The sequence below is a fragment of the Solanum stenotomum genome, chromosome 10 (assembly GCF_019186545.1).
Source record: "Solanum stenotomum isolate F172 chromosome 10, ASM1918654v1, whole genome shotgun sequence".
Classification (NCBI taxonomy): Eukaryota; Viridiplantae; Streptophyta; class Magnoliopsida; order Solanales; family Solanaceae; genus Solanum; species Solanum stenotomum.
In genome coordinates, this window is record NC_064291.1 from 46,656,026 (window position 1) to 46,681,316 (window position 25,291).

The window sequence follows — 25,291 nt, forward strand, 5'->3', positions numbered from 1 at the left end:
CACCGATGTGATAAAAAGTACCACTAGCATTACACTAAACTTTGTTGTTTTTCTTCAATTTGATTAATTTTTAAAGTTAAATTAAATTAAATTAATTGAGTATTAAAAATATAATTTAGATATTCATTACACAAAAAGTACTATAAAGTCATCTCATATTAATATGAGATAAAAATATATCTTAAAATGTTGAGTAAAGCTCATGTGATTTAACTTTTCAAAAATAAAGCATGACAACTATTTATATATTAAAATAAATCACTACCACCCAACATATCATGAAAATTTTATGCTTACACTTTCTATGAGATAATATATATAATGAAGCATATTAAATGTAGACAAAATTTACATTATGCATACAAAGTTCTTATAAATAAATAATTAAAAATATAAATATATTTATAAATTTAATGTGCAAGGAAGTTATAAATCAATAATTGATTGTATATCTTATTAGGAAATTTGGTATTTATAATTTATCTTTTAATAATTATATTTTAATATAATTAATTTTATATTTGGATATAATATCATTTAATAACTTACTATAGAGATTTTTTTTAATGCTAGTAAAAATATAATATACAATTAGATATACCAGTAAAAATTATTTATTTTTCTTTTCATATAATTCTATCAACAAGGGGTAATTAAACTTTTATGATAGTTATTTTTCTATTGGATAAATGACTATCCATATAATTTTAATTATTTCTATCTTTCAAATAAAAAAAACAAAATAAAAAATGGTATCATTAGTTTTTAGTGAGATGAAATATTAATTATATATAAGTTAAAAATATTTATCCTAAAATTTATGATAATGTTCCAACACCGTATTAATTTGACAAATATTTCTGATAGTTACTTTTCTATTGGATAAACGACTACCCATATAATTTTAAATTTTTGTATCTTTCAAATCAAAAACAAAATAAAAAATGGTATCATTGATTTTTAGCGAGATATTATGGTAATGTTCCAACACCGTATTAGATTGATAAATATTAATGACAACTATTTTTCTATTGAATAAATAACTAGCCATCTAATTTTAAGTTTCTTTCAAATAAAAAATTAAAAAATAATAACATTGATGTTTAGTGAGATTACATATTAATTATATATGAGTTAAAAATATTCATCCTAAAATTTATGATAATGTTCCAACACCTTATTAAATTGATATTATTGCATGATAATTTATTAAACCTAAAAATAGAATAATTATTTTAACAATAAATTTCATTCTAGTGATCATTTGTCCCTTTTATATTATTATATTTTTTTTAATTTTGGTAAATATATTTTTAAGAAATCCCCGAGGACTCCTAATTTTCAAAAATCCTTAGATTTCAATATAAAAAAATTCCAATTAAATTATATAAAAATATTTAAGTTTGCATATTTCCAAGTAAATCTCTCAAAAAATCTCAAATCAAATTCACAACAATAGAATCCCCAAGCAATTCTTCAAGTAAGAAAATTTCTAAGTAAATCCCCAACAAAATTCACAGAACATGAATCCCTAGGTAATACCACATATATTTCTAGATAAATTTCCAAATAATTATTTGCAAATAAATTTATCTAGGAATTTTCTTGCTAGAAGATAAAAAAAATTCTTTTTTTTATTACTTGCAAATTTAATTTACCTATGAAAATAATACTTACAAATTATTTGCCGCAAATAATTCCCTAAGTAATAATTTTGCGAAAATGGCGCCAAATTTACCCACCAATTTTTTTGGGAAACTATTTTTCGCAGGTAAAAAAATCTATAATTTAGGAATTTCATATTTCCTCATGAAAATTCATAGGAAGTTTTTGCAGAAATAATCCCCAAGTAAATCACACAGTTTTCTAGTAGTGGATTGTTCTAGATGTTTTTCCTCAAAGCATAAGCGCCAAATATTTATGAAATTTATCCATGTTTGGTGAAGAGCAATATGATACAATTTTGGCACTTTAGATCCTTGATTTTATCTTATTATATGCTATGTATTTTCTCTTTTCTGATATTGGTGTCCAGGTATAGCTGCGTAATTTCGTGGCAGAGGAGAATTGTGGATCCTTCAAATGAAGGCCTCTTTTCGTTAGTCCGATCGAGGAGAATTGCGGATCCTTTTCTCTATATTTCGAATTTGTTGTCTATGGCGTATCTCACTTTTTCAAAGTCTCATATTTTTCTTTTGATGATGTGTTCATGTCGTGACTCTATACTCTAAGGCTGTGTCGTTGTTATTATTTGTTTGTTTGGGAATTTTAGATTTTTATTTTAAGGTTTGAATGAAAATTGGGAGTGGAATTATATTCTCTCATTCCACAGATTGATCAAGCAAAAGTCACCAAATGGACATAGGATTTTTCCCCAGGATTTAAATTCATTCTTTGTGTTCTTGAGATATGTATAAATTTTACTCTATTTTTTTCATTAAATTTATTAAGATATAGTCTCTTTTACATTCTTTTTTCTCAATTTTCATCGTTTTAATATTTTTCTTGTTGTTTAGCTTAAAACTCATGTACCTACTCCTATTTCCTTTGTTTCCCATTTACAATATCTCCTTATTTGGTTCTATATGTTACCAGTTTTATCTTCAAATTATTTTTTGGAAGTCAATCATGATTTTTTTTCACCGAGGAGCTTTTGAATTCTATTTCTCATTGATTTTTTAATTATTTATTATTTGTTCCATCAATTTGCAGCGATGAGAAGTCCTCACGAGGGTTTATTGAAGTGGGTATTCCTGCACTTTGATGGCTCTTTAATTGCATCAGAATTATCAAAATCAGGTTCTTGAATATCTACTTTTGTCCTATTCTTTTGTAATTTTCTTTTATGAAATGAATTAATTGCAACTATTTGAGCATAAAATTAGCAAACTGTGGAGACATGAATTTTAATATCAATGGTATTATGGATTATCATTTAGTTAAGGGTAAGCCAATTGATAAATTGGAATTTCACATTTTTTATTGCTTTATAAATCATCAAGAGCTTATTTAATCTTGATCCAGTTAGACGTATTTTCTCTGAAATTGCACTATAAGAATATATCTGCACTATAAGTATAAATAGTTAGTTATATATCCTTGGAATTCATTGTTAGGCTCAAAAACAAAAGGGTCATTTAGTTAATTAAGAAGTTAGTGGAAGCATGAACTGAATTGAATAAGAAAAATTGGAAGTATCCTGTACAAATATTATTTCAATACAGAATGAATATTGTTGACAAAGAACATTTACAAGGTATTAAAATGATCAGAAAAGTCCATACAGTTTATTGAAATTGTGAGTTCATGTAGAGAAAATGGTCAAAATTGTACTTAATCAATGTATTTGTTTTGATTCTATTTGATCCTTAGTGTATAAAGAATGATCGAGACGATCCTTATTATGTAACAAAATATATATGATTAGTTTGGTCATGAATCATATAAGTAAAGATAATAATTATTTTTTATTATACGGGAGAGGGACGAGAAATCAATAAAAGAAACTTAATCTGATTTTCATAATAACACGATGCACATCTAATCTAATTTAAGATGGAGAATTGAGAACGAGAAAGGTTGATTTTTTAAAATCGTGTAACAGAAACTTCTTACTGTAATTACTTTAAGAGTTTATTTTCAAGGGAATATGAGAAAGTTGAGTGAAATATCATTTTCTTTCTACTATTTTAATTTTTTATGCAACCATCTCTCCCCAAAAAGATATATATAAATATAACGTAAAAAACATGTATATCTTGACGCTGGAGCTGAGAGTACTACGTACAGAAAGGGAATTGCTGGAGTGCCAGTGGGCCAAGACCATTAGTAGGTTTTGATTCAATTAGTAGGTGTATGTTTGTTTGTTGCTATATTTGTGACTTAACAAAAATTGAGAAGTTAAAGAAATTTGAAGATTTAAATAAATGTGGTTGGGTCAAAGCCTATGCCAGGTATATGAAATTGCAAAAATACGGGTAACATGGAAAAGACTAATATTATGAAGTTACACTCTAGCAGTGCAATTTTGAAGTGTGATAAATCTTTCATATCTTGTATGTGGAGCAATAATGAAAATAAAGGTAATTATTGATATGTCTTGCCTATATTTTATCTTTAAAGTTGTATATGTATTGTATATTTTAAATCACTTTTATGTTCTATTTTGAGTATATTGAATCACTGGGCATGTTGTTTAAAGTAGATTGAATAAAGAATCAAGTTTCTTTTATGTTGTAATATATATGTATAAGCTTTATGCTTATAATAGAAAATAAATGAACTTGATTGTTCTTTTGCTCAGTCAAATCTATTGTATCTAGCAATTGTTCGTTGTTGTTGAAAATCTATGTTAACATGTTTTTCAATTTAATTTTCAGAAGTATATCCAAAAATAGTGATGAGAGTATATCGAAAAACAACGTCTCTACCTTCTTTGATTTAACAAAAAGAAGTTTCCTTTTTGTTCATTAGCATTTGCTCTAGCTAGGACCGAACGTGCTTAAAATATTTTGCATAAAAACAAAGGTGATTTGTAGTTCATGTAGATGAATGCCAATCCAGCTACTATGAAAAGGATTACTTGACGAAACATTTCTTGCGGCAGTTGTTTGAGTGTCCACATAGAGACCAACGTACATATTGTGTGTGAAATATGTGGGACCAAGCGTCATCTTCACACACAGTGGCAGAGTCAGAATTTTTAATTAGGGGGTTCAAAATCTGAAGAAATAGACACACGAAGTAGCCTAAGGGGGTTCAACATCTACTATATATACATAAAAAAATATTTTAACCATGTAAAAATAATATAATTTTCCGCCGAAGGATGACCCCCTAAAGATAGGGTGGCTCCGCCACTGTTCGCACAGATAAAGGTACTTCGGATAGAATGAAATGTGATTTTCAGGATTATCAACACACTTTCTCATCCGTAAGGGCCACTACAATATCATTATATCAAGTTGTTGCTAAGAATAGAATAGATGACTATATTAATTAAAAAGAAATAAGTTGACAGTCTTTTCGACCTCAGTTTGTCAGTAATTAAAAAATATAGATAAAGATAGTTTATTCAGAAAAAGTTGAACCCTTTTCTCACTGATTCAGTGGCAATGATTAAGAATAATTTTTTGATGTTCTTCTGCAGTCATGTCATCTGGCTCTCTTACATTCTCTAAGATCCAGGCTTACTCCGGTGAGTGTTGGATTGATTTTTGAAGTTGTTGCCTAATAATATCTATAGATGTAATCTCTATTACTGTATTGATCATTTGAAAGAAATTTTGAACAATTTGATGCAAGAGAAGAGGAAACAGTTCGACTGTCATCAAAGGTTTTCGACGATAAGTGTGTGACAGGTCCACTTGAGTTTAGTTACAGTCGAAACAGTGAAAAGGTATGTTAGATGTTGTATTTGACAGTGTTGGCTTTCTTCAATGAAGAAAAGAGTTCACAACAGAGGATGGTCCTTGACACCTATGAACTCTTCAACCTTCTTCGTTGGTGGTTGGTTCTTTATTGATCCTCTTCGTCAAGACTTTCATTTCTCCAATTTTGGATCTCACGAGTATGATTAAAATAGAAGAGTACTTTTAACACTCTAATAATCCACATATTTAGGTAATACACAGAGCAAGGTAAGTTAACTATTACAAATTTTTGGATATAGTTTATATTATTGATATAGTTAACTGGTATGAGGCCAGTGTATTCTGTTTTACATGATTTTAAAGTCACTAACAGATATAACTGTGCAGGACTTAGGAGATGCCCTTTGATGTGAAGACTCATACTTGCACAAATATAACAAAATCTTTTGTTCCACGAGTTAGTAGTAAGGTCTGCTTACACTTTACCCTTCGGGGTATGTTGTTGGCCTCCTCTTCTTTCAAAGAATCTGGAGGAACTGAATTCATGTGTATTGTAAACAGATCTTTTGTCATTATTTAATTCAACAAGTGAAATTGTTGGTGTGCCCAAATGCACATGTCCAATCAAATACATGTATTGATAGTATAGGTGCAAGTGATCTTTGCTTCTTAATCAGTCTCTTGTCTTCTTTTTTTAATCGAATTGAATTATTTAATTATAAGAAAAATTGTATATCTTGATTCATTTTTATGATGGGAGTTGTACGTTTCTGAGAATTTCTTTTTTGAGAAGCAATGAATTCATGAAAATATAATTTGGTTACTTTAGAGGTAATAATTGAATTAATTTAATTTAGTTACGAGTTATTATTTGAATTGTAGTAGTAGTATTTGTAGCTATATCACATCCATGTAAGTAAATAAATCAACAAAACTAAGCGCTAAAAATAAGAAAATTGCTTCTAAAAACAATAATTATTGAAAAAACTTTAGTATGAATGAGACATATAATTTACTTCAAATAATTTGAGATCGTACTTGGTCATTTTTTTATGTATATTTTAGCTGATATTTAATGGAAAGATAAAATAAATGTTATTTTGGTTTGAATTGATTAAATCTAGACTCTCTAGAATTATTAGAATACTGATATTTCATCCTCATTTCAAATGTAACAGATAATTTTGATCAAAAGCATATATTTGTTATTAACTAATTTATAAATAGTATTATATAAATGTAATTAGTACTCTCATATGTATAATGTTCAACTTAAATATTTCACTTTAAAAACAACATTCAATAGAATGACATTCACAAAATATATAGATAACACGTTTGACTACTATATTATGTTCAAGATAATAGTATTTTTATTTATTTTATATAATGGTGTGTATATGTGATTGGGCCCGTGCTTTGCACGGACAATACTTATCTAGTATTCATTATACATAGCATGACTCTTAAAAGATAATAATAATGATTGATATAAGGCTGTACCAAAAAGCTCATATTAAATAGTAATATTTAGTATTATGTTTTGAATAATAATTTTTAAAAAATAATTAATATGTCAAATGTGACCAGTAGAAATTATAGTTTTGAAATGTTAGATAGATTCCACCATTCTGCATTGAATCTTGTTTTATTGTTCACATGGCATGTCTTATTTTCTAGAGTTTTGTATATCACCATATGAATTTAGCAAAAGAAAGGGACGTAGATATTTTGCAATAATAAATAGTTTCATTAAGAATGAAAAGATTACACATAAATTAGAATAGAAGATATTCTAACAAACATTAATGATTTAATAATTTAACCATCGAGCAATTCAATAGCCACACTTTGGATGGAGATCACATCTCCACCCGTTTTAGGAACCACAGTTACCGTAATGGTATCGTCATCTTCCAGTTCAATGTCCTCTAACAGTTCAGTAATGCCTAGCTGAAACATCTCATCAGAATCATTTTTCTTATTATGTGCATGAACGTGAGGCAAGTTGACATAGCTCCCCGCGAACTCCACCTTATCAAGTTCATCTGTATTCACATCTTCATCCTCGTTCAGGAACACATCAAATCTTATATATTTGCTAGTATCATACTTTAAACCCTTGAATATTAGCACCTCTTCTTTTTCGTCTTTATCCTTTTGACTCCTTGACGTATTCGGCCTATTGATGGAAAACGAAATGGGTTTGTTGAGATTAGCAATTGGGAATACTTTGTTTGCTGGCTTGATGTTTGTTACATCCACTTTTCCTTCTCGTCCCTTTCTTGTTGGCCTACAGTTGATCCATGGGATGGCTGCTGGCGCGTAATCATAACCCATCTTCTTCGTATCCAAACAGTCTCCTACCCTCACACGGTAAGGGTTTTTGTTTTCATCATAGAAAAAGAATTCAGAGTTCAACCAATCTGTATCTATGATATCCCTTCTTTTCCCGCCTAATCCATTCCATACTTTCCACATACGGTCCACATTGGCGTGGTGGCAATAGAAAACCGGGTCTAAAGCGGCTGAGTAGAAATTACCCATATCTTCACCTAATGACAGTTTACCACCACCCAAATCCGTATTTCTTACAGTACCAGCCCAAATGTGGACCGGAGTATGAGGGATGTTTTCAATAGTTCCCTGACCTTTGGAATCGTTATCCCCAAGGACGTAACGAGCACCAAAGAATTGCAAAGGGCATGCAGCATTAGTTATCATTGAACGGTACATTAACGTTAAGTTGTTAGTCACCGTTTGTCCAACATCAGTAGTAACTTCGTCTCTAGGAGAACTAAAATCGATTATGGTTCCATTACGGACGTGTGGATTACGTCTTGCATCATAAAGGGGAGTATTTTCACGATCGAACATGGGAGGTAAACGCATACCTTTTGGATGGTCCCAATTCCAATAAGGTAAAGCGAAAGTTGGATCATTGATGAGTTTTCCCAATATTCTCTCGTAGAAATATAAGTACCATCTATGGAACGGAAAGAAAAGCCATGATTGATGAACTTGTAAAACTTCATCACCGAATTTGTAAGCACCATTGCAATAAGCACAATGAATGTTGGCTTGTTGCATGAATGAACGAGGATCGTCTTTGTCTAGTTCCTTCATTCTTTTAGTTGCCAATTGGTACTTAGCAATATATTCCTTAGTCACGTCTTGAGCAACAGGACGTTTACGGAGCTTAGACATGGGAGGAAGATTGTAATATGGAATGTTGTTCAAGTCCTTTGGTGTAGGAGGGCAACAACTATATTCTACTAGATCTTTACTCCCCGTTTTTGTGGCTTTACTACATGATTTCAGATCAGGCGGCGGTATAGGAGAAGCAAAGGCTAATGGTGCAAGATTGGAAGCACTATAGAGCCCTCCTAAACCAAGAAGCACATTTCTCCTATCGATATTTGCTTTAATATTTTGGTCGTGCTCATTAGCATTGCATGAGACGTGGAAACTTTGACTACGCCTTCTCTTCAACAAACGCGGAGAATAAGGTTTTGCAAAGAATGATGAGAGTGTTGTAGTAGTGAGAGTTTTGCTACTCTGGTCATCAAGACTTAAACAGATAGAATTAATGGAAAATGAAGAAGCCATTAGATTGAGTGATTGTTGTGATTCGTATCATCTATTAAATAAAAGTGAGTAAAATAATCATAAAGTTACATAAAAACAAAAAAACAAAAGCTATTGCATTTCTAACCTTACATGTCCACATGAAGGAGTAGATTAGGTAACCACTAAAGAACAAAAATATAAAGAGATATTTAGATAGAATCTATCTATATTATGTACGGATGTAATAAGAAATAGTCATTTACTCGGCAAGTTTGAGATATTCAATATAGAATCTATTTATATTGTGTACGGGTGATTTAAAAGAAAAGTATAGAGTATACAAACCTCAATAATTTGAGAATTACATTCTAATTTATATAATTTTTGTATAATATAATTTGTATAACTGTTATAAGTTGTGTTTGTATAAATTCGTTATTTTGAGTTTATACAAAACAAATAAAAAATAACTCAATTATACAAATGTACCCGCGAATTATACAAACGAGACAGGTTAAACTGTGTAGCTACAACCCATAAATATGCAAACTATAGCTATGGAGCATAATTAAATTTATTATAGTGGCTATTTGCAAAAAATTCCTATTTTATTATTCATTCTAGTTGAAGTTGAAGTTTAGCCACATGTAATATAAAATTCATGATTTGAAATCAAATTGATTGAAGTTAAAGTTTTATTTAGATATGCAATTTAAATATTTTAAGTTGTAGTTTGTCCCATAAACATGAAAACACTACTAAAAATTGAGTCAAATTCGAGAATCGGGTTTTCAAAAATCTATTCATTAAAAATGCAACTCATTGAAATTGAACTCAATACTTTCTATGACTTTAGACAATTCTACACATAACCACACATACTCTTTTTAATAAAATATTTTCATCGTTTTTATTTATACTCTTTAACTGTAATTTGACACTTTAAAAATCGACCTTATCCGTCAATTTGTGTAAACAATAAACATATAATAAAAATCAAGGGATTGTTTTTGTTTTCTTTAAACCTTGCAATATATGTGGAGAAACTTGAAAAGTGATTGGATGCAATATTCAAGGCTCAAGGTGGAAAAACATTAATAAAAGTATAAAACGAAGTAAAGGTGACAGAGAAGATAAAATTGACATTTTAGAGATATTTTGGGTGAAGGCCAAAAATATCGTAAACTATATGAAATATGTCAATTTTTCTTTTTATTACGTTTTTTGTTCAAAATATCTTCTTCAATCTTCATTATGATTTTAGCTTGAAAAATGTCATTCAACTAGCTAAAAAATATCCTGTCTACTGACGGTTGTTAAATATTATGATATTTATAATTTCACAATAACAATTATTTTTCAATTATATGAAAGTAATTATTTGTGAATTTTATATGAGGTCCAATAGCCAAGAATTCAAAGTGTATTTCCTTAGTATCTACTGATATTTTTTCTACTTTAATTTTCATATGATGTCCGGTACTTATATTGAAGCTCAACAGATATTTAACTTTGTCTTATTTTTTAAAATTATGCAAAAATTACTTATTTTGTTTTATAGGTTAGTCAAAGAACCTTTTATAACAACTCCGCTTTTGTTTTGTAGGTTAGTCAAAGAACCTTTGATAGTTTTTATTTCGAAAACATTTAGCAAAAATAATAATAATTAAATTCTTAAGTTGCCATTATTTTACCTTTCACAAGAAAAGTGTGAATTATCGGAGGATATTTTTAGAGGGGTTATACAAGGAAATTTATCGGTAATTTAGTTTCTTGTGAATTTTCTAAGAATTTTTCAAAGCCCTAAATAAATTAATTCGAGGATATTGATTTTTCCATTCATGAATAATATTACTTTCTCTGTCGAACCATACTTGTCCACTATATTATTTTGGGATGTTCAACAATATATATACTTGTCCGTTTTATAAAATTAATGGATAATTTTACACTTAGTTCCTAAATCAATGGGTAATATTTTTCCACAATAGTAACAATGTTTGAAAAATTCTTGGATCACATTTTTCTGGATTATATTCTTAATTAAAATTATAAGTATATATTTCTAGTTTTTTGCTTCAACACTCCGTTGTTTATATTTATATATATTTCATCAACTGAAATCAGACCGATACAACGTCAAAAACAATATGCCACTGCTCAGTTTGATCCAATCTTGAATTAAGGAAAATTACAGTTCAATGCCTTTGCACATCGAATTTACAAATATGTACACAGTATCTAAGTATTATAAACATTATACTAATAAATATGCATATACACATGTGAATTCTGGATGATTCTCCGAATTTGTATTTGATCCTAAATTACTGCAATGATTGTCACTACACTAAAAGAGATATTTAATTTCGTGCAATAAATTTTCAGTTAAGTGATAATATTTGTTGTCACAAATATATTTAAAGTCGCTAAAATCTTTCACAAAATTTAAATAGAGTGTAAGTTATAAATATTCATATTTATCATTGCATTGCCATTAAATAAAATACATTCACAACTAATGTGTATCTAATTGTAAAAGTATTTTTCTCTTAATTCTTAAATATATGTATAAATAAAAAGTTTGTGATTAATATATGTAACTGTTCCTAAAATGATTTATTTGTTCAAAATCATTGAAAATTCTTAATATCATGCCTAGTGTTATAAAATAACTAGCTAACAAACTAATATTAATAAACTAAAATAATAAGAACAAACAAAGGGAGAGTATAATATATTCCAAACTTTTCTTATATCCTTCTTTTAGTGAATGAAAGTAATGGCTATACATAGCCAACTAGTAACATACAAACTAACACTTGGCCATTAGGAAGTTATCCACTTGGCCCAGTGATGACACCTCAAAAATGGGTGGCCCCACATGGCATCATTTTAGTATAGCAAGTGATGACACTTAAAGGGTGGCCCACATGGCATCCATTTAGTTTTACAACACTCCCCTTGGATGTCCATGTAAAAGAAAAGTTGAAGGAACAAGAATATACATAGACATTCATAATATGCATTGATTGTTGCCTCATTAAAAACCTTTCTAGGAAAATTCAATGGGACAAAACCTAGACTAAGGAAAAAAGAGTGCAACATCTATTTTACTCCCCCTGATAAAGACCACGATTCAGATCCTTAAGTCTTCGCATTTCAATCTTGTGCACCATCTTCTCAAGAGTTGAGGCTGGTAAAGATTTGGTGAATAAATCTGCTGGATTATCACTTGAGCGAATTTGTTGTATATCAATATCACCGTTCTTCTGTAGATCATGTGTGAAAAATAATTTTGGTGAAATATGTTTCGTTCTATCTCCTTTTATGAAGCTTCCTCTTAGTTGATCTATGCATGTAGCATTGTCTTCAAAGAGCACTTTGGGTACCTTGGCATCACACTTCAAACCACATCTGTCTTTGATGAAATGTATCACTGATGTCAACCATACACATTCTCTACTTGCTTCATGAATAGCTATTATCTCATCATGATTTGAAGAAGTAGCGACAATGGATTGCTTCGTAGATCGTCATGATATAGCAGTACCTCTATATGTGAACAGGTAGTCTGTTTGAGATCGAGCTTTATATGGGTCAGATAAATAACCTGCATCTGCATGACCAACAAGATCTGTACTATCTTTGTGAGTATAAAACAGACCCATACACTAGTCCCCTTTAGATATCGCAATATATGTTTAACTCCATTCCAATGTCTTCGTGTAGGAGAAGAATTATATCTTGCTAATAAATTAACAGAAAATGCTATGTCAGGTCTCGTAGCATTAACAAGATACATAAGTGCACCAATTGCATTAAGATAAGGTATTTCAGGACCAAGAAGTTCCTCAGTATTTTCTTGAGGTCGGAATGGGTCTTTACTCACTTCAAGTGATCGTACAACCATTGGAGTACTTAATGGATGTGTTTTGTCCATGTAAAATTGTTTCAAGATTTTCTCAGTGTAGGCAGATTGATGGATGAAGACCCCGTCTTCTAAATGTTCAATTTGTAGACCAAGAAAAAGTTTTGTCTTTCCAGGGTCTTTCATCTCAAATTCTTTCTTTAGATATTCAATTGCCTTTTGGACCTCTTCTGGAGTTTCAATGAGATTAATGTTATCAACATAAACAGCAAGAATAACAAACCTTGATGTTGTTTTCTTAATAAAAATACAAGGACAAATGACATCATTTATATAATCTTGTTTTATCAAGTACTCACTGAGGCGATTATACCACATGTGCCCTGATTGTTTTAAGCCGTATAATGACTTTTGTAATTTGATTGAACACATTTCCCGAGGTTTTGAACTATATGCTTCAAGCATTTTAATTCTTTCTGGAATTTTCATATAAATTTCATTACCAAGTGAACCGTAAAGATAAGTTGTAACCACATCCATCAGATGTATTTCAAGGTTTTCATGAACAACTAAATTGATGAGATATCGAAAAGTTATTGCATCCATAACTGGTGAATATGTTTCTTCATAGTCGACACCGGGTCGTTGAGAGAATCGTTGCGCAACAAGGCGTGCCTTGTATTTTACAATTTCATTTCCCTCATTTCGCTTTCGCACAAAAACCCATTTCTAGCCAATAGATTTTACCCCATTTGGGGTTTGGACTACAGGTCCAAAAACCTCACGTTTAGCAAATGAGTCTAATTCTGATTGAATTGTCTCTTGCCATTTTGGCCAATCACATCTTCGTCAACATTTTTCGACAGATAGAGGTTCAAGATCTTCATTGTCTTACATAATGTTAAGTGCAAGATTATATGCGAAAACATTATCCACTGTAATTTTCGAACGATCTAATCTTATCCCATCACCCGTAGAACTTATTGAATGTTCTTCATTCACTTGAGTTTCAGATTCACTGATTTCTTCGAGAATATTAGGATTAATCAGATCTTGGACTTCCTCATGAGACTCTTTTTTATAGTGTCATTTTTATCATTTTTCGCACTTCTTTTTCTAGGATCTTTGTCTTTTGAACCCAATGGTCTCCCACGCTTCAGGCGTGTATGAGATTCAGAAGCTATGACACTATTAGATGGTCATGTTGGAATATCAATTCGGATAGGCACATTTTCTGCGGGGATATGCGACTTAGTTATCCTTTTCAAATCAGTAAATGCGTCTGGCATTTGATTAGCTATATTCTGCAAATGGATGATCTTCTGGACCTCCTGTTCACACATAGGGGAACATGGATCAAAATGAGATAATGATGAACTTTTCATGCAATTTCACTTTTAAGTTCCTTTTTCTCTCCCCCTAATTGCGGAAAATTTGTTTCATCAAATCGACAATCCGCAAATCTTGCAGTAAATAAATATCCCGTCAATGGCTCAAGGTAGCGAATTATGGATGGTGAATCAAACCCCAACATATACGCCTAACCTTCTTTGGGGACCCATCTTAGTGCGCTGAGGTGGTGCTACTAGCACATATACAACACATCCAAATATTCGTAGATAAGCAATATTTGATTCATGACCAAATACTAATTGTGACGGAGAGTATTTATTATAACTAGTTGGTCTAAGACGAACAAGTGTTGCATCATGTAAGATAGCATGACCCCATACGGTAGTGGGCAATTTCGTTTTCATAAATAATGGTCTTGCTATCAATTGTAAGCGCTTAATAAATGACTCAGCGAGGCCATTTTGAGTATGAACATGAGCTACAGGATGTTCAACTTTTATCCCTATTGATAAGCAATAATCATTAAAAGCTTGGGATGTGAATTCTCCAGCATTATCAAGGTGAATTGCCTTAATGGGATAATCTGGAAATTGCGCCCTTAATCTTATTATTTGTGCCAATAACTTTGCAAACGCCAGGTTACAAGATGATAAGAGGCAAACATGAAACCATCGTGAAGATGCATCTATTAGGACCATAAAATATCTAAACAACCCACTAGATGGGTGAATAGGTCCACAAATATCCCCATGTATACGTTCTAAAAATTGAGGAGATTCAATGTTAATCTTCATTAGTGATGGNATATCTAAACAACCCACTAGATGGGTGAATAGGTCCACAAATATCCCCATGTATACGTTCTAAAAATTGAGGAGATTCAATGTTAATCTTTATTAGTGATGGCCTAGTAATCAATTTGCCCTGACAACAAGCAGCACATGAAAATTCATCACTCGTAAGAATCTTCAGGTTCTTTAATGGATGTCCATTTGAGTTTTCAATGATTCGTCTCATCATTATTGATCCAAGATGACCTATTCGATCATGCCAAAACACAAAAGTTTTTAAGTGAGTAAACTTCTAGTTTACTACGATAGAATGTGCTTCAACTGTACTTATTTTTGCATAATATAAGCTAGAAAATAAAGTTGATAATTTTTCCAACATATATTTCTGGTCTGAGACAATCTTGGTAATACTAAGGTATTCAACATTCATTTCATTTATTCTCTCAACATGATATCCATTTCGGCGAATATCTTTAAAACTTAACAGGTTTCTTGAGGATTTACAAAAGAACAATGCATCTTCTATAACAAGTTTTGTCCCCTTAGGCAGAAATATAGTAACTCTTCCGGAGCCTTCTATTAAGTTCGAATTACCAAAAATTGTAGTAACAATTGCTTTTCTTCTAAGCAAGTAAGAGAAGTATTTCTCATCTTTGAATATGGCGTGCGTTGTTCCACTATCAATTACACAAATATCTTCATGATTGATCTTTGATCCAAACGAAGTTTGGGGCATATCCCTATTTTCTTCAAAAACATATATAAACAAAGTAAAATATTACTATTAAACATGGATATTATACAAACATTATTTATTTACAGAGATTAGAAAAGCATAAAACACACCAACTAATACAAACAAACAGAAAAGGAAATTATCTAGATTATTGCGGGCTCGTCACTGATCGTTTTTCCTTCAGGGAATACAAAGAAATCAGCTATATCCAGATGCATAGGCTCAACGTTATCTTCAGAGATGAAATTTGGTTCTGCATCATTATTTATCTTATGTATGGGCTCAACATTATCTTCAGAGATAAAGTTTGCTTCTGGATTATTATCACCCTTTTTCAAGGATGCTTGATAGAGCTGAACCAGACGCTTAGATGATCGACAAGTACGCAACCAGTGACCCATACCTCCACATCTATGACATACACTTTTTGAAATTTTCTTTTGTATCACTTCTTATCTTTCACCCTTCCTCTTATACTGCTGGTCATTTTTTGGTGCAAGGCGATCATCATGATTATAATTTATTTTACGACCACGACCACGACCACGACCATGACCGGAACCACGACCACGATAGGAGCCACGACCTTTTTCTCGTTGGTGATAATTTGCCTGATTCACTTCAAGGACTGGCATAGAACCAACGGGTCGACTTTCATGATTTTTTATCAATAGGTCATTGTGTCGTTCAGCAATAAGCAAATGTGAAAGTAATTCAAAATATTTTTTAGAACTCATTTCTCGATATTGCTGTTGCAGGAGCATACTCGAGGCAGGAAATGTGGAGTATGTTTTCTCAAGCTTATCATGTTCAATGACCTCTTTTCCGTATAAATTTAACTGTGATATAATTTTATACATGGAAGAATTATATCCAGTTATACTTTTAAAGTCTAGTAACCTTAGATTAAACCAATCATGACGTGCCTGTGGAAGAATGACCAACTTCAGGTGGTCATATCTATCTTTTAAATTATTCCACAGTATAAGGGGATTTTTAATAGTGAGGTATTGCATTTTCAACCCCTCGTCAAGATAGTGGCGCAGAAATATCATATCTTTAGCCCGATCTTGGCTGGATGCCTGATTATTATCTTTGATGTGTTTACCAGACCCATCGCATCCAGGTGGATTTCAGCGTCTAGTATCCATGATGAGTATCCTTTGCCCGATATATTCAAGGCAACAAATTCAAGTTTAGAAATATTAGACATTTTTTAGAAAAATAAAATTCTTACCCTTTTTACCTATTTAGAGTAGCTCAAATTGGCAGAGTCTCGTGTTGATAACATGTTATAAAATAACTAGCTAACAAACTAATATTAATAAACTAAAATAATAAGAACAAACAAAGGGAGAGTATAATATATTCCAAATTTTTCTTATATCCTTCTTTTAGTGAATGAAAGTAATGGCTATATATATAGCCAATTAGTAATATACAAACTAACACTTGGCCATTAGGAAGTTATCCACTTGGCCAAGTGATGACACCTCAAAAAAGGGTGGCCCCACATGGCATCAATTTAGTATAGCAAGTGATGACACTTAAAGGGTGGCCCACATGGCATCCATTTAGTCTTACAACACCTAGATTAATAATTTATGGTTAATATAAGGATCATAGAAACCAGGAATTGGATTTGTTTCAAACCTTGCCTTGAGAGAGAAAAGCTTTTTAGAAAGTGAACTCATATTGAGGGAAAATTGTATGAAATAGCAAATTTTTAATACAAATTGTTATAGTAATAGTTTCTTTTATTTGTAATTTGCAGCAAACATTCCGTGTTTTTAGTCATCCCATTTGTATATCGAAATATAAAAATAGACTGAAATATACAAATGCAAGACCCATTTGTATATCGAAATATACAAATGCAGGACCCATTTGTATACCAAAATATACAAATACATGATCCATTTGTCTACCGAAATATACAAATGCAGGACCCATTTATATACCAAAATATACAAATGCAGGACCCATTTGTATACCAAAATATATAAATTGACCCAAATGCATATCTTTTATATATATGTATACTGAAATATACAGATTAATAGTCATAGCAAACATAAAGTTTGTTATGGAGCGCAATTATACAAACTATAGTTATATCATACAAATATTATTTTTATGTTTGCTAAACCTAAAATTTACTCAAAATTAAATAGGAAAAATTACTTAAATACACAACACTTCTTTACCTATTCTCAATATTTCCCTACTCTTGTATTAAAATACAAAAATCCCTTATTTTCCCCCAATTCAACTTAACCGGATACTTTATTAGTTTAAGTATTCGTCCGTTATTAATTAAAGTATTTGTGCTATTATATTATGCATCCGCCCGTTAATTAAGTATCCATGTTGCTAACAACTTAATAATTTAAGTATCCGTCCGTAATTAATTAAAATATTTGCGCTGCTATATTATGCATCTGCCCGTTAATTAAGTATCCATGCTGCTAACAATTTAATAATTTAAGAATCCGCCCGTTATTAATTAAAGTATCCGCGCTGCTATATTATGTATCCACACTGCTATATTATGTATCCGAAAAACACTAAAAAAAGGGATTTTTGGTAACTAATGAAAAAATAGGGAAAGGAAGTAATTCCTTTCTTATACTATGCCATTTGCCTAATTTTTCCAATTAAATACCGGCAAAATATATGGTCAAAAGTTCAAGTGACTCATGAATAAGAGAACAAATCAGACTTTGATTTGGGCCAAGTCTTGGAAAAGACAAGACAATAATATGTATCTGGCCCAAACTTAAACTAGCCCACCTTATGTGATTTTTACATCGTAAAACAATTGTAGGACTTATATATAAAAGATCGTAAAAATTACATCAATCTCACAATGTTAAAATCTAATTACATCATATTCCTAATCTATTAAATCTTTTAAAATTATAGAATCTCGGATACATTAAGAAACCTGCGGATACATAGCTCACGAATGTATCCGAGAGGGGATAAAGATGTATGTGAGAGAGAATAAGGATGTATCCGAAAGGAGATTTTTGTAAATTTTTTAAATGATAGGAAATTTTAGAGATTATGATATCTCAAGTTGTGTATTAATGTAATTTTTAAATATTACATGAATGTCATATTTATTATTAATAATAAAATAATAGATGTAGAAGATTCCAAAAAAAAACGTAGAAGATGTATGGTAAATTATTTGTAAAACTTATACTCTTGAATTAACCAAGTAAAATATACATTAAAAAAATCTAAACTTATGAGTTATGTTTAAATTAATTTTTAAGAAACTGAAATCACAAACTTGTACTAATTGAAATCTTACCTTTTAATAAGATTTACATCCAAAAACTTCAAATTAGTTGGTCAAATACCTAACTAACAAGCTAATCAAAAAATCACTTTTTCAAATTTGAATCTTATCTTTATGGAAGAAAGTCAAAATTCCAAGAATCAATTCAACATATTTTTTAAGAAATTTTTGAAAAAGTGGAAAATTCATACTAACAAACATAGCAAAGACAACAATTGTTTGAAATGTCAGCAAAAGAGTTTTGCTTTATGCATGCGTAAAATTATCACGTGAACATCGCCGCAGAGATTCCTACGCTTGAGAAAAGCTATTCAAATAGTGAATACATAGGCATAGTACGATACGATACGATACGAAATCGATATTAAAAATTTCGATTGGATAATAGGATTTTTAAATTTTTTAAAAGATATTATTATATTATTGTTATACGAAAATTAATCTAATATGATTTGGTAGGCAAAAGTTTGATTTTGATTTTTTACGATTGATAAAATGATAATTACAATATGATCAGTAACTTATACATTTTCATACAATAAAGAATGACTTCAATTATTTAAAAGACGTTTCAATTATATCCTACATACATTGCCCGTTTGGCCATGCGTTATGATACCATGATATGGAATCATGATATGATATCATAATATGGAATTATGAGATGAAATTGAAATTTTGTTTGGACATGCAATATGAATTTTTTATCTTGTATATTTTATCATAAACATAAGAATCTCATAAGTTGTAAAACTATTAAATTAGCCCCAATTATTTATTCTATCTTACTAAATAAGCAAAAATTTATAAAATCGCCTAATAAATTGTTACAAAGTTATTTGTTCTCCACTTAAGTAACTGTTTTATTTAACTTTAATTCAATAAAAAAACTGAACATAAATTGTAGTGTACAAGTCTTTAATATAATCCTCTCACATAGTACGGACAATTTCCTTACGTTGAACTTGCATTTCTCAATCATGAGATCGAGAAGACAAACCAACATTGTTACTTTGAGTTGTATTAAATACAGAACGGTAGATGTAATAAATTAGGTGTTGGAGTAAATGAAGAGAACAAATTTATTACTCAATAATCGGTTGGTGTGAGTTAAAGTAACTATATGTTGGTGAGAATAATAAATTTTAAAAAGTAATGATGTGATTATAAATTTCATTTACATATGAAATAAATGGTTATATATATAAATGTGGGTTGTTTTAACAAAATATAAATTTGTTGATCAATTTTTGTATTAAAAATATCTCAAATCATGATATGGAATTCTCATATCATGGTTTTTGAAGAATATGGAATCACATCTCATGATATGGAATCATGAGATGGAATCAGCGTAAAATCGCATGTCCAAACGGATTACATCTCACGATTTCATATCGTGATATGATATCGCATGGCCAAATGCCTACTTATGGGGATGTTTTCCAAAAAAAGTACAAGCAATTTACTTCTTTGATCAACCACCAAAAACAATATTTCAATCAAGATAAAATAGTTGAAGTTACACCATCTAAATAATTAATTTTATATATAATTATAATACTTTGATATAGTGGTATTTACGGTAAAAAAAAATTATAATATATAAAATTTTAATTTCAATAAAATATTATATATGCGTTTAAAAGGGAGTTTCGTCGTGGCTATGACGTGAGATAAGAACAAAAATGAAATAAATATATATAAGGAAGAATTCTTCTAGCCAGAATTTGGTCAGAATGATATTTTACCTATATTATTTTATTTTTTAAACAGTTTTACCCTTTTAACTTTAATACCTTCTAATTTAAGATCAGTTTATTTTAAAATTAAAAAAAATATTATTATATAAATTTTTTAAATTTCTAATCGGCCAAATTTTCCGGTCATTTAGCATTATCCTACCTTAAGAAAACGATAAAAACAGCTTTTTGCAGCTTCACACCATTGATCTGTCGTCAACTCATTTGGGTCCACTAACTTTTCTATGATTCAGATTTCAGACTCATCACCTAACTTTTTCTGATTACTTCTTTGTGTAATTTTGAAATAATATATAGTATTAAATACACCTATACTCATTATTCCGACCTTGTCTTTGGATTTTATTGTAAAAACTTGTTTTTCTAAAAATTATTTTTGAGCTTGTCTTTCCATTTTATTATTACGTACTTGTTATTTCTTTTATTTGAATTATTGTATTGCATATGAGTGTTATTGTTATATATTTTCTATTATGTTTCACCATAATTGATGTTTCAGCATAATTGATTTGTTACTATATCTTTCTTCCTTTTTTTTTTTTTTTCATATTTTGGTTATATTTATTTTAATTGACAATCTATTATATGTTTTTATACGGTAATTATAAGATTATATTTATATTATTTTATACATATTGTCAAAAAAATAATCCTTTGGACTACCCTCTCCCCTCTAGTTTATTTGTCTATTTTATTGTAAAAAGAAATTTAAAAAATCCTCTTATTTGTCAATTTTAGTAAATTAAGAAATATGTTTTTTAAAATATTGCTTTTATTATTCGTAATAAATGTCCAGCTAGCTTTTAGCTTACTTATTACGAAAAAAAAATACTACGTAACTCCTAGAAAAATATAGATATTTTGATTAAAATATTCTTCATATTTTATCTATTTAATAAAATATCATAGAAAATTAAAGTAATTTAGAAAACCTCTACTACGTAACTACTAGAAGAAAGTAGATATTTTAATCAAAATATTCTTCACATTGTATCTATTTAATAATATCATAGAAAATTAAAGTAATTAAAAAATTCTTAAGGATATGCAATAAAGAGAAAATTTGAATTTAAAAAAATCTTTCTTGATTATGTAAATATACACAATTATGAAAATAGACACAATTAAGTAAATATACCCTTATTTTAGACAATAATAAAAAGTCTAGGTGGATGCTTATTATGGATTGGAGTGAATATTAAGCTTAAATGTAGTAGTTAAGCTTAAATTTTTAAAATATAATTATAAATAATAATATAATAAATTCCTAATAATAATTTTTTAAAGAAAATATCAAGTCAACAAAGATTAAGTAAAATATAAATGAAGAAAATATTCGACACCAATTTTATTAAATTAAAAAGAGTGTATCTCACGAACCAATCACATTTATATATTTTATTATTTATATTTATATTTAAAATAATTTAATAACTTTCATATAATAAAGTTTTAGTTGAACATATGTGTGAAATCCCCCAACATTGGGCGATCACCGTCACTTTTAACGTGTTTGAATTTTGCACCACTAATATCAAATAATAATAATAATAATTAAAAAAAATACAAAACAATAATGATGAGTTATTTCTTTTCATTTTTTTCTTCTTATAAAATGATGAGTTAATTTTTTTTTCTATTTATAGAAGAATAGAAAGTACTAGCTTGTAAGGTGCTGACAAAGTATTTACTAGTTGTTTGTAGGTTTTTTCAAGAAGCTGTTTATAAGCAGCTACTGAAAAATTATAATCTAGTATATTCATAATATATATATTTTTTATATTTATTAATAGATAATGTGTGGCCTCAAAACCTTATTAGGTAAAATATATCTATCAATAAATATACCTTAAAAGAGTCATTTGTCTGTAGTTAATGGAGGTTTAAATTTGACTATTCTTAGTTATTAAGGCTTCGAATAAAGTTTAAATATTCCCCATGAGGTCTTTTTAATCATCTGATTTGATATACAATTAGTCATTTTCGGTATATAATTAGTCATTTTATACATTTCGGTATAAAATGTGTTTGTGTTTGTATAAAGTGAGAGAAAAGTGTATATACAAATACAAATACATGTATTTTCATCATATACACTTATAATTATACAAATACAGATCTTATTTTACAAATTACAATGTATAAATGAATTTATACAAAACTGAACAATTTATATAAAATTGGATGTATCTAGCGAATTATACAAATCAAAAGCTCCATAACAAACATAAAATTTGTTATGAAATACAATTATGCAAACGATAGTTATAACATACATATATGATTTTTATTATTGTTATATGTGAAAGTTGCTCAAAATAAAATATTATATAATTTTTTAACCAAAAAAATGTTATATACAAAATAAATGTTTAATAGCAAACTAAACTATACCCATAAAATATAATTATATAAATGGCCAAACACATATGCAGACCCTTAAACTTGTCCCTAAATTTCATTTTGGCACTCCAACTCAACCTTGTTCCATTTTAACCCTTCAACTCCAATTTTTATGTTCCATTTTGACACTTCTTTCCAAAGAATCAACAAAGTGGGATGTGTGTACTTCACATGTCATTATTGTGTTAAAAAATAATGGATGAGCATCATTTTTTAAAAAAATATATATTTTTTAGAGTTTTTGTACATTATTGTGTGAAAAAATAATCGGTGAAAGTGTGTTGGTTTTTTTTAAAACAATTAGTTAATTTAAAATAACATCACATATATTTTTTTTCATATCTAGTCTACTTGGAATAACTCAAATATCAGCTTTCTAATTTTTCATTCAACTATATACGAGTAAAAAAAAACTCATGTTCATTGCTAATTAATAACACTACAAAAAAATGTTGAAACTCGATATACTTCGTTGGGTTGACATTGATTTTTTTAAGAAAGAAAATCAACGCACTTTCATCGGTTATTTTTCACGCAAAAATATAGGAAAACTCTTAAAAAGAAATTGTTACTTTTTTTATAAAAAAAAGAATGATAATCCGTCAGTTTTAATTTTTTACAATAATTAATAGATGATCGTTGAATTTTAAAATGCAAAATTGCAGTTGAATAACATATATAGAAATAAAGAAATCATAAAATTAGTATTTTGTGTTAAATGGTACATAAAAGAAATAGAGTTGAAGGGTAATCTTTTATTATTTTTTTAAAAAATACTTTGTTTTTGTCTTTCACTCTCTTAGAGAATGTGTGATGCACACTCTCTGCCACATCACNNTCTAGCGAATTATACAAATCAAAAGCTCCATAACAAACATAAAATTTGTTATGAAATACAATTATGCAAACGATAGTTATAACATACATATATGATTTTTATTATTGTTATATGTGAAAGTTGCTCAAAATAAAATAGTATATAATTTTTTAACCAAAAAAATGTTATATACAAAATAAATGTTTAATAACAAACTAAACTATACCCATAAAATATAATTATATAAATTATACCCATAGAGCGTTATTTTGAAAAATACTTTGCTATGAAATTTTCCCGTCTTTTTATATGAATAATTTTCCCCATAACCATCTACGAACCACACTTGCCAGTTGTCATCGTAATTACCACAAAGTCCAAAGAAGTTTTTGTATCAAAGTATTCCAAATATCCTTTCTGCAACTTCCTTTTTGATCTGAGCTACTAATTTATAATCACATAATAAAATCCAATGATCTCATTAAGATTTTTAACTAATATTTCGAGATGTATTTTTAAATCATATTAATATAAAAAAAAGTTACATTTTATAGTACTTTTTGTATAATTTTTAAATATTTAAAATTTTATTTAAAAATATCAAATTAATGTAATCTAATTTACCTTTGAAAAATAGTCAAATTAACTCTCGAAAAGTACAACATGACAACTAAAAAGCAACACAGGGAGTAAGAAGTTTCAAGAAAAGCAAGTTTTTTTTTCTGATTCTAAAATGCTTAGTTAAGAAACTATTTCAATAACTTGCTTAATAATAAAGAAACTATATTCTAATAAATGTCAAAATCTACCACAGTATATAACAATATATGGATGTTAACAATTATAATAAATTAATGGTGATGATGACCACCCAAATCAAGTTAAGAAAAGGAGAATTTTGTCGTATATTTAGTTGTTTATTAGACTATCTTGTTGGCAACTTACTAATGTTCCAATAAAATAATTAATTAATCTTTGATAGTTATATTAATTAACTTATGAAGATCACCAAAGGTTTCGTTTGAAGTACACTTGTAATTTGTATGATATTATTAATTCTGGCCGTCTATACAATGACCTAATACATTGTATACGGATTAATTAAATTATAATTGATTGTTCAACAACTGAAAATATATATAAAAAAACACTATTCTTTTTTTTAAAATAAATAAATAAAATATATCTACTTATTGATCCATAAGTATACTCGAGAATGAGCTTAGGGAAGTTACACCTACCTACAATGTTAAATCTGGTTATTTAGTTCATTGGATAAGGTGTGATATTATCGTATTATATTTG

General features: G+C 29.0%; 1 protein-coding gene across 1 annotated transcript; it reads right to left on the minus strand.

The window, feature by feature from the left end:
• Positions 1–7,160: 7,160 nt before the first annotated feature.
• LOC125843272 (polyphenol oxidase E, chloroplastic-like) lies at positions 7,161–8,995 on the minus strand. The gene has a single exon (XM_049522495.1). The coding sequence runs from the start codon at positions 8,979–8,981 to the stop codon at positions 7,194–7,196; it is 1,788 nt and encodes a 595-aa protein (XP_049378452.1). The 5' UTR covers positions 8,982–8,995; the 3' UTR covers positions 7,161–7,193.
• Positions 8,996–25,291: the final 16,296 nt, after the last annotated feature.

What these genes read in the sequence shown, in the direction of transcription:
- LOC125843272 (XM_049522495.1), bottom strand. Translation starts at nt 8,981, where the DNA reads ATGGCTTCTTCATTTTCCATTAATTCTATCTGTTTAAGTCTTGATGAC.